The sequence below is a fragment of the Orycteropus afer genome, unplaced genomic scaffold, assembly GCF_000298275.1.
Source record: "Orycteropus afer afer isolate SDZICR_OR568_19922 unplaced genomic scaffold, OryAfe1.0 scaffold00010, whole genome shotgun sequence".
In the NCBI taxonomy this organism is placed as follows: domain Eukaryota; kingdom Metazoa; phylum Chordata; class Mammalia; order Tubulidentata; family Orycteropodidae; genus Orycteropus; species Orycteropus afer.
This window is the reverse complement of record NW_006921597.1, coordinates 22,334,309-22,345,604: the sequence shown is the minus strand read 5'-3', so window position 1 is coordinate 22,345,604 and position 11,296 is coordinate 22,334,309. Positions and strand designations below refer to the sequence as shown.

The window sequence follows — 11,296 nt, the reverse complement described above, 5'->3', positions numbered from 1 at the left end:
CAATTCTGTATCCTTCCCTTCAAGGCTCAGGGGTCCACGATTATCTTCTGTGTCTGTGTTAATTGGTTTCCCTTTTCTTTGTTGAAGAGGGTCTGTGCAATCCTTCTGCCTAGTCCGCCATCTTGTCGGAAACTCCCAGCTTACAATTCTGGAAGATCTCTGTCAATATATTGCTGCAACCATTTTTGAATTATCTTCAGTAAGATTTTACTTGCATGAGATATTAATTATATTGTTTGATAATTTCCACATTCTATGGGATCACCTTTCTTTGGAATGGGTACAAATAGTAATGTCTTCCAGTTAGTTGGCCAGGTAGCTGCTTTCCAAATCTCTTGGCATAACCTAGTGAGTGCCTCTGTTTGTTGAAACATCTTAATGACTGTTCCATCAATTCCTGGAGCCTTGTTCTTTGCCAATTCCTTCCGTGCAGCTTTGACTTCCTCCTTCAATACCAGTGGTTCTTGAACATATGCCACCTCCCGAAATGGATGAAGATTGACCAGTTCTTTGTGGTACAGTGCCTTTGCATATTCCTTCCATCTTCTTTTGATGGTTCCTGCATCATTCATCATTTTGGCCATAGAATCTTTCAATATTGCTACTCAAGGCTTAAATTTTTTCTTCAGTTCTTTCAGCTTGAGAAATGCCAAGCATGTTCTTCCTTTTTGGTTTTCCAACGCCAGATCTTTGCACATTTTATTACAGTAATTGGCTTTGTCTGCTCGAGCTGCTTTTTGAAATCTTCTGTTCAGCTCTTTATTCTTGTCATTTCTTGCATTTGCTTTAGCTACTCTCTGCTCAAGGGCAAGTTTCAGTCTCTTCTGACATCCATTTTGGTTTTTTCTTCTTTCCTCATCTTTTTAATGACCTCTTGCTTTCTTCATGGATGATGTTCTTGATGTCATCCCACAATTCTTGTGGTTTTCGGTCACTAGTGTTCAATGCATCAAATCTATTCTTTAGACAGTCTCTAAATTCAGGAGGGATATATTCAAGTTCATATTTTGGCAAGAGGCTATGGAAAAGCTCAATATGTTCAGCCAAAACAAGGCCAGGAGCTGATTGTGGAACAGACCATCAACTGCTCATAAGCATGTTCAACTTGAAGTTGAAGACAATTAAAACAAGTCCAAGAGAGCCAAAATCACTATGGAAGTAGATTGCCCAACCTTCCTTCCGAGGAGTGGAGCATTCAGCAACATATCTCATTTGACCTCACAATGATCCTCTAATTTACATTTTTTTTGTTGTTGTTGTTAGCTAATATCAAGTCAGTCCCACAGATGGTGGCTTCATGCATGTTGGAATAAACACTGCTTGGTCTTGTGCCACATCCATGATAGTTTGTGGATCAAACCATTGTGCTTACTGGCTGATTTTCAGAAGTAGAACACCAAGGGTTTTCTTTTTTTTTTTTTTTCCCTACTCTGTCTTAGTCTGGAAATTTGCTGAAACCTTTTCAGCATCAGAGCAACATGCTAGCCTCCACTGATAGCTGGGTGGTAGCTTGTGCATAAAATGCATTATCCAGGAGTAAATGGAAGTTCAGAATATTGAGGAACCTATAACAACAACAACAACAACATAACAAGCTCATGTAACCATAAAGTAACAGAGCCAGGATTTCAACCCAGTCTGCTTGACTCTGCCACTCTCCTACACTATACCTTTAGAACACAGCCAGCATGCCAACTATGGGATCACTTCATATTCCTCATGGACTGGAATTCCTCAAGACAGGGCTGTGAGGGGTATAAACACACATTAGCTGACCATGAACAAAGAAAACATTAATTATCCTCAAAGATATTCAAGACTGAGACACATGAAGATGAAACAACAAAAATTTCAGGTAGACAATTAATAACAATAATAATTTATAGTAGCTCTGTAACACTTTACAACTTTGCCAACTATTTCTGACCTTCAGACTGATGTAGGTGTTAATCTTATTTCCTTTACCTTCCAGACCTAGAACAAAAAGCAAAAGCTCTCTGATCCCCAACAGAAAACAGGAAGGGCTATTCTGAGGCCTGAATGAGCACACTTGCCTTAACAGAGAGCCCAAGCAGGGCAGGTACAGTGCAGATGCTCAACTAATGCTTAAGGTTTTCTCCTTGCAGCTGACCAAGCCTAGCACAGAGAACAGCACATGCTGGGGCCTTAAAAAATATCTACTAAGAAGCCAAGTAAGTGATGTTCTGTGATCTCAGTCCTCGAATGTGATTCACACCTTTTTCAGCAATTGCTCATTTTCTGAACATAGCTCTGAAATAATCTATTATTCTCTGTCGCACTCTTCTGCACATTAACCAAAATAATTCAATGCCCACCTTTCCCTTTGGGAAAAATCAAAGGTTGACATGTCCACCTTCTGAATTCAAGCTGTTAAGGATCCCTTTCTTGTTTTCAAAAAGTTTTACTGGATTTGAAAGGTCTTACTGATAAAACTCAGAGAAACTCAGGGGAAAAGGACAAAGAGAAAGAAGAAGAAAGAGAAAGAAGAAAGAGGCCAGAAAAGAAAGAGAAAGAAGAGAGCCCAGGAGTAGAACAGAGAGGCAAAAGGCTATGGAACGCGTAATTGCCAACAGCCTTAGAAACTACCTCATGTAACAATCATGGAACATTATTTTTAAAAGCCATGAGGAAAATATTTATAACAAAGTCCAAAGGATATATGCTTTTTGTTACATACTGGAAAATGACAATGTATTCAATTCATTAATTCATGAATTAGTCTGTGTGATGTTTACTTTTGGTGTCACTAACATTTCTGAGCTGAATATTTTAGAGAATGGGGAGAAATTTAAGATGCAAAGAAGTAAAGCATACAATTTTTTTTTCTATTTTGTTTTTGTTATTCTATTTTGGTTGTATTTGTACAGCTTCAGTGATAAATTTTAGAGCATGAGATGACAAAAATGGGTGACATGAAACACTCCCAATCCCTTTTGAAGCCCTTTGCCTCAAAGGTGTTTATAAATGTCACATGACTTTTAAACAATTTAAAACAAAGTCATATATAAAAGTCACATGAATTTTAAACGTATTTCTAATTGTGCTTATACGTGATAGCTTCAAAAGCAGATATGTTACGATAAACATAAATTAAGAGTAAATTAGGCCTTAATGATGTTTAGCAAGTTTTATGTTCTAATTAAAAACAGAATCACAACAATAAACATGACTTACCACCAGAATTAACTCTGCCACAATTGTCTACTCTTCCCAAACATTCTTTGTGTGCTCTTGCGCCACACTTAAAACATAAATAGCCTTGATAAAATGTTCCTCTGAAAGGTAAAATTAGAGAGTGATATATTAAAAAGATGCTAAATTCAGCCTATATGAAATCATTAATTAAAAAAAATATATATATATATGGTGTTGTTATTTGCCATCAAGCCAGATTCGACTCATAGAGACCCCTCCTTGGGTTTCCGAGGTGGTATCACTATGGAAGTAGATTGCTCAACATTCCTTCTGAGGAGTGGCTGGTGAGTTTGAACCATCAGTCTTATGTATATGTATCTATGTGTGTGTTTGTGTGTGTGTGTGTGTGTGTGTGTATCACAGTCCTATTCCAAGTACTCTTCAGCAGAAGGACAGAATCTTTCTGGAGGGTCTAATGGAATAGCTCAGATTCAAGGCCTAGAAAGATGTGCTGGATCCAAACTGGTAAAGCAGTATTTCCACTCCAGAGCACTTTGACTAGGCTATTAAAAAAGCCTAAAAAGGCTAGCAATTATATGAGTTCCTTTTAACTGAAAAACAGGACTGAGCAAGCTTATTACCTCAAGAGCATCTGGCAGACTTTGCAGGCTGTGACTCGAGTGAAGGTGTGCATCTTGAAGTCATGGAAATTGGAGTCTGCATGGTCTGGCCTTATATTAGATCTATAAAAAGGAAAAAGAAACTTCACAACAAGCAGCAGAACAGACTTCTAAACCCAAATTCAGCAAAGTGACATTGAGTAGAGATCTGATTTGAACAGAAGGGCTTCTAAATAATGTAATGTTTTCAAAGCCAAGAGTATACTATTCATTAAAAATATCCACCAAATCTGGTTGTATGCAAATTAGTAACATGTAAGTTACACAGAAGCAACCTAATCGTCAGAATCAAATGTTTCCAGAGAACTTTACAAAACGGCCACATAGATCTCAACCTGCCAGGAAAAACTGACACCTGCTGGATATTCATGCCGTGTGATCACTGCTTCTCTCTACCCTCATCACTGAAATATAAACTAGCTGGTGAAAGGGAGAAGGAAGGGAAGAGAGTGCTGAATTTTCACAAAGTTGAGTGTGGGTTTAGTCATACAAAACTGAATAAAATAATTCCACAGAAAGTTTAAAGCAAGGCATCAATATGACAATTAAAAACTCTTGCTCCTTAATAAACAATTCACTTCCCTCACAACACAAATAAAACTAAACAAATTAATTGTATTTATATGATGTACTTTATTTGCACATTAACTACATGTCAGATACTGTGACAACATTATATCCATTACCTTGTTGAACTGTCATGGCAATCCTAACTAGTAGATACTAATGATATCACTATCTTCTAAACAAGGAAACCAAGGCTTACCCTCAAGTAACTGAAACATACTCTTTAAAGTAAAAGGCAGAATCAGGAAACCTGCACCAGGTCTATAGTCTTAATCACTGAAGCTACAGTGTAAGGGGGAATCAGCAACATTTACATTAAAATAATCAAATGCTGATGTCCAGTAGGTATTTCTGGAATGGATAAATTTAGCCATCTTCTAGAGAGTTCTAAAATATTATTATCAATTTAGTCATGTCCCAGAAGAAAGCTGAAAAATTAGAACAGGGTAAGTTAAAAATGGATACAAATGAGAGCTACCCCTAGAAAGCTAAGATGATGCTCTTCAAGACATTACAAGCAATTTGAGAGATTGTAGGAAGATTTGGAGACACTGATGAGCTAGGATTTCCCCTTGTATAGAATATAGAAACTCTCAACCACATGGAGCCTGGGCGTAATGAAGCATAACACAGGCAGGCGACCAGGCATCAATCTCTGAGGTACCAAGAGAAGCCTTATGAAAAAACATGCGCAAAGGCAATTGGAGTAGCAGGCAGTGATGCAGAAGTGTCAGGAAGGTCAGCCTTCCAATCCATCTGCTGAATATGAGCGTGCTAAAAATGAAATCAAATATTAGTGCCATCTGGGATTTTTCTGCTCTGTGCTTCTGGTGACCTGACTCTTTAGGAAATCGTTTCGCTGCATGCTGAAAAGCACAGCCATTTCCATGGAGTCATTTTGTTGTTGCCGATTAAAAATTACAGTGTTTCTTTGGGAAGAGAGAAGTAGAAAAAAGATAAGGATCTAAAAACAAAACTCTCTTCACATGAGTGCAAAAACACTCACTTCTTGCTTCCATAAAGCCATGCTTTGAAAAGAGCACCAAACCTATTTCTTTAGCCAGGAAGGGCTGCTGTTCATATTTCTCTGGGCATCAAAGTGGTGCAATCACATATGAATTGTCAGATAATAGCCTTGGTCCTAGAGATCTGAGGAATTCATCATACTGGAGTTTAATAAAAACAGGTCTCCTTCAAGCAGGAGCTCATGTAATTGGATCCCAAACAGGTAAAAATATAATTAATTAATTTTAGAAGTTGACCTGGGACACAGGTGGAACACCATTCTCTTAGAGTAGCCGAGGGGTGTACATACATACATCATTTGTATTTAAGCCTTTGGATCATTTGGATTTAACACTTTCACCAACTAAGTAGGAATTAGCTGACTTTATAGAAGTCAAAAGAAGAAAGAAAGAAAAAGAAAAAAAAAAGCTGAGAAGAAAGTCACACGTAATACTAAAAGAGGTTAAAAAGAAAAAAAAAAGAACAAGAAAATATTATGATAAAGAAAAAAAGTCTGAAAATACTGTTAAAAGTAGTTGCCTTAAGGGAAATGAAACTTGGATTGGTAGGGTAGGATAACAGAGAGGAAAAAAAATTTTTTTTTTAAAGACTGTCATTGTTGTTATTTGCCATCGAGTTAGACCTAACTCACAGCAACACCTCCTGGGGTTTCCGAGGCAGTATCACTAGAGAAGAGATTGACTAATCTTCCCTCCGAGGAGTGGCTGGTAGGTTTGAACCACCAGCCTTCTGGTTAGCAGTCAAGTGCCTTAGGCACTACGCTACCAGACTGCATATTCTTTAAAAATTTAAAATCAAACATTAAAGAACAAAAGGTAACTCTACAACCCTGGAACTGCTACTGAGACACTACAGAATATAAAAGCATAGTGGAGGGCAGGGATCTGAAATTAAACCGCATGAGTTTAAACCCTAACTTGCAAATTTCCAGCAGTATGACCTTGGACAAGTTAGAAAGTATAAAACAGGAATACTAATAAAACTAAACTAATAACATAATGTAATGTATGTAAAATACTTGAGACATTGCTTGATCCATAATTGGTGTTCAATAAGTGTTGGCTGTAACTTATGAGAGAGCTCTGGTGCCACAGTGGTTAAAGCATTTGGCTACTACCCAAAAGGTCAGTGGTTCAAACCCACCAACCTCTCTAGGGGATTAAGATGAGGCAATTTGCTTCTGTAAGGATTTTGAGCCTTGGAAACCCTATGGGGAAGTTCTATTCTGTCCTAAAGGGTTGCTAAGGGTTGGAATTGACTCAGTAACAGTGGGTTTACATGTCATTAAGGCTGTAGAATTGGATTTTCTAAAAGAGAATCCTAGGGGTTTACCTGATTCTTTGCATTGTTCTATGATGCAATTTTGTTGATGCCACCACTGACATCCTTATTGATAAAGACTGGGAGTGAAATGGTGTACAAAGAATTCTAGGTCAAATTTCTGAATCCCTGGTTCCAAATCTACATAATCATGATGGGATCAGGATACTGCTTTATGAGTGGTGAAAAGCTCCTTGGCAGGTAAGGGACTGAGTCTCCAGAGGATTCCCATTCTTCTGGGAATTTCCAGCAGGAAGGTTATTATGAATCCAATACCTAAGACCAGGAACCCATATACAATTATTTCAGCACAATAAGAAAGGGGTTACTCAGGAAAGGATGTATATGAAAAATCCCAAGGAATTAGATGAAGGCATACTAAGAGCAAACTGAAGAAAGTGGGATGTCAATACAAGTGGCCTGTAAACCTATAGGGATGTGGAAACCTAAGGCAGTTAATTGGCTGGATGGGAAGACTAAAGAAGCTATATCACAGCAGAGAGGACAGAAAATAATCAGCAGGAACGTAGACTTTGGCAAAGACAATGCTAAAAGTTATCAAAAGTGGCATTTGTTATACACCTGTAATGCACTAGGCCATTGTTCAAGAATTCATATACTATCACATTCACTTCACACAACAAATTTATGAGGCAAGACCATTCATTTATCTCACAGATATTTCCTGAGTATCTATCACAGACACAGGCCATAATGAGTGAAGCTAATGAGTAATTGTTGTTGTTGTTGTTGTTGTTGTTGTTATGTGCTGTTGAGTCAGACCCGACTCATAGCGACCCCTCCTTGGGTTTCCAAGGCAGTAAGGAAGGATATCAAGTGTCAAAGAAAGAGGCTGGATTTCATACCTGGGAATAACACCAGATTTAGTTGGGAAAAACACTCCATCACTGCTATGTACAGAATTCCTTGTAGTAAGTGAAGTAGTAGTGGACATGAGGAGACCAATTAGGAGGTCCTGTTGTATAGCGATGAGAACTAAGGATCAAATAGGATAGCTCACTTGTTCAGTGACACAGATGTATATATAGAAAGGATTCTACTTTACTAACTTTTAATAGAAACAGCTGACTTTAGAGAAGTTGGACGGAATCTTATAGATTTATCAATAAAATGTTTCATTTCTTTTGCTTCATAAAAAAGAAAACAAAACTTAATGCCACTGAATTGATTCCAACTCATAGCAACACTGTATGACAGAAGGCAACTGCACCATAGGGTTTCTAAGGCTATAAATCTTTACAGAAGCAGATTGCCACAACTTTCTTCCTTACAGCAGCTGATGGGTCTAAAACTGACAACCTTTTGGTTAGCAGCTGAGCACTAACCAATGTGCAGCCAAGAATCTTCACTTCACATAAGGACCTACTATTAACTGCTAAAAACAAACAAACAAACAAATTCACTGCTGTCGAGCTAGATCCAACTCATAGTGACCCCTTCTTAGATTTCTGAGGCAGTATCTCTATGGAAGAAGATTGCCCAATCTTCCTTCCAAGGAGTGGCTGGTGGGTTTGAACTGCCAGCCTTCTGGTTAGCAGTCAAATGCCTTAGGAACTACGCTACCAGAGCTCTCACTATTGACTACAGAGCCTCTTATACTTTTACATGTACTCCTTAGATTGACTCCTCTTCTCACCTGGCTTCACTGCTGGCTCTTAGCTGAATACAACAAGTCTCCCTCTAGTGAGTGCAGGTTCCCCATTTTCAAGATCTACACTTCTGCCTACTCCTCAGGCATACAATAATATCCATATGCCTACAAGAAAGACTAATTTAATATGACTATTATTCAAATCTATGCACTTGCAACTAAAGCAAAAGATGAAAAAATTGAAGATTTTACCAACTTCTACAATCTGAAATCGACTAAACATGCAATCAAGATGTATCGATAATTCCTGGTGATGTGAATGCAAAAGTTGGAAACAAAGAAGCAGCATTGGTAGTTGGAAAACATGGCCTTGGGGATAAAAATGACACCAGAGATCACACAATAGAATTTTGCAAGACCAATGACTTATTCATTGCAAATACTTTTTTCAACAACATACACAACAATTATACACATGTACCTTGCCAGACAGAACACACTGAAATCATATTGACTGTATCTGTAGAAAGAGGCAATAGAGAAGCTCAATATCGTCGGTCAAAACAAGGCCAGAAGCTGACTGTGGAACAGATCATCAATTGCTTTCATGCAAATTCAAGTGGAAGCTGAAGAAAACTAAAAGCCTACAAAAGCCAAAATATGAACATGAGTGTATCCCATATGAATTTAGAGATACTTAAAGAACAGAGGTGATGCATAGAACATCAGCGACAGAAGACCAGATGAGTGGTGAGAAGACATCAAGAACATCAGACATGAAGAAAGCAAAAGGCCACTAAAAAGACAAGACAGGAAGAAAAGACCAAAATGGATGTCAGAAGAAGACTCTGAAACTTGGTCTTGAATGGAGAGTAACTAAAGCAAATCGAAGAAATGTTGAAATAAAAGACCTGAATAGAAGATTTCACATGGCAGCTTGAGAAGATAAAGTAAAGTATTATAATGAAACGTGCAAAGGTCTGGAATTAGAAACCTGAAAGGGAAGAACACGCTTACCATTCCTCAAGCTGAAAGAACTGAAGAAAAAAATCAATCCTTGAATTGCAATACTGAAGAATTCCATGGGCAAAATATTGAATGATGCAGGAAGTATCAAAAGAAGATGGAAAGAATATATAGTATCACTGTACCAAATTGAACTGGTAGACATTCAATCACTTCAGGAGGTAGCATATGATTAAGAATCAATGGTACCAAAGGAAGAAGTAAAAATTCCACAGAAGGAATTGGCAAAAAACAAGGTTCTGGGAATTGATGGAATACCCATTGAGATGTTTCATCAAATGGTTGCAGTGCTTGAGGTGCTTACTTGTTTATACCAGGAAATTTGGAAGACAGCTACCTGGCCAACTAACTGGAAGAGATCCATACTTGTGCTGATTCCAAAGAAAAGTGATCCAACACAGAATGGAAATTATTCAACAATATCATTAATATCACACATAAGTACAATTTTGCTGAAGATAATTTAAAAAACTTCACAGGCAGTATATTGACAGGGAACTTCCAGAAATACTAGCTGGATTAAGAAGAGGTCACAGAATGAGGAATATCACTGCTGATGTAATATGGATCTTAGCTGAAAACAAAGAATATCAGAAAGATGTTTACCTGTGTTTTACTGACTATGCAAAGGCATTCAACTCGGTGGATCACAACAAATTATGGATAACATTGTGATGAATAGAAATTCCAGAAGAACACTTAATTGCACTCACTTGGAACCTGTACATAGACCAAGAAGCTGTCATTCAAATAGAACAAGGGAATGCTGCATAGTTTGAATTCAGGAAGGTTGTACATCAGGGCTGTATCCTTTTACCACACTTATTCAATCTGCATGCTGAGCAAATAATCTGAGAAGCTGGACTATATGAAGAAGAAGAAGAAGTGGCATCAGGATTGAAGGAAGACTCACTAGCAACCTGTGATATGCAGATGACACAACCATGCTTGCTGAAAAGTGAAGATGACTTGATGCACTTACTAATGAAGATCAAAGAGTACAGTCTTCAGTATGGATTATACGTCAACACAAAAAAAACCCCAAAATCCTCACAAATGGACCAATAAACAACATCATGATAAATGGAGAAAAGATTGAAGTTGTCAGGGATTTCATTTTACTTGCACCCACAATCAACACCCATGAAAGCAGCATTCAAGAAATCAGATGTTTTATTGCACTGGGCAAATCTGCTGCAAAAGACCTCTTTCAAGTACTGAAGAGCAAAGATGTCACTTTGAAGACTAAGGTGGGCCTAATGCAAGCCATGGTATTTTCAATCTCCTCATATACATGTGAAATTGGACAAAGAATAAGGAAGATCAAAGAAGAATTAATGCCTTTGAACAGTGGTGTTAGCAAAGAATACTGAAAATGCCATGGACTGCCAGAGGAACGAACAAATCTATACCAGAAAAAGTGCAGCCAGCCTGCTCCTTAGAAGTAAGAATGGGTAGCTTTGTCTCATCTACTTTGGTCATGTGGTCAGAAGGCATCAGTGCCTGGAGAAGGATATAATGCTTGGTAAAGTGGATGATCAGCGAAAAAGGTCACTATCGGTAGGAATCAACTGGAAAGCAATGCATTGTTGTTGTTGTTAAGTGCCATCGAGTCGTTTCTGACTCATAGCAACCCCATGCACAGCAGAATGAAACATTGCCTGATCCCGCGCCAGCCCCACAATCCCTGCTATACTTGAGCCCATCATTGCAGCCACTGTGTCAATCCATCTCGTTGAAGGCCTCACCCTCTTTCGTTGACCCTCCACCCTACCAAGCATGACATCCTTCTCCAGGGAATAGTCCCTTCTTACATGACCAAAATAGGTGAGACGAAGTCTGGCCATTCTTGCTTCCAAGGAGCATTCTGGCTGCACTTCCTCCAGGACAGATCTGTTAGTTCTTTTAG

The 11,296-nt window shown here is 38.3% G+C and overlaps 1 protein-coding gene across 1 annotated transcript in view; it reads right to left on the bottom strand.

Annotated features, from left to right (window-relative positions):
- The window catches only part of VAV3 (vav guanine nucleotide exchange factor 3), a 539,901-nt gene that overhangs the window by 159,769 nt on the left and 368,836 nt on the right, over nucleotides 1-11,296 (bottom strand). Inside the window, exons 16-17 of the mRNA XM_042782103.1 lie at nucleotides 3,798-3,899; nucleotides 3,196-3,296 (exon numbers count right to left, since the gene is read on the bottom strand). Of these exons, the coding sequence (XP_042638037.1) occupies nucleotides 3,196-3,296; nucleotides 3,798-3,899 (203 nt within the window). The remainder of the gene's footprint in view (nucleotides 1-3,195; nucleotides 3,297-3,797; nucleotides 3,900-11,296) is intronic.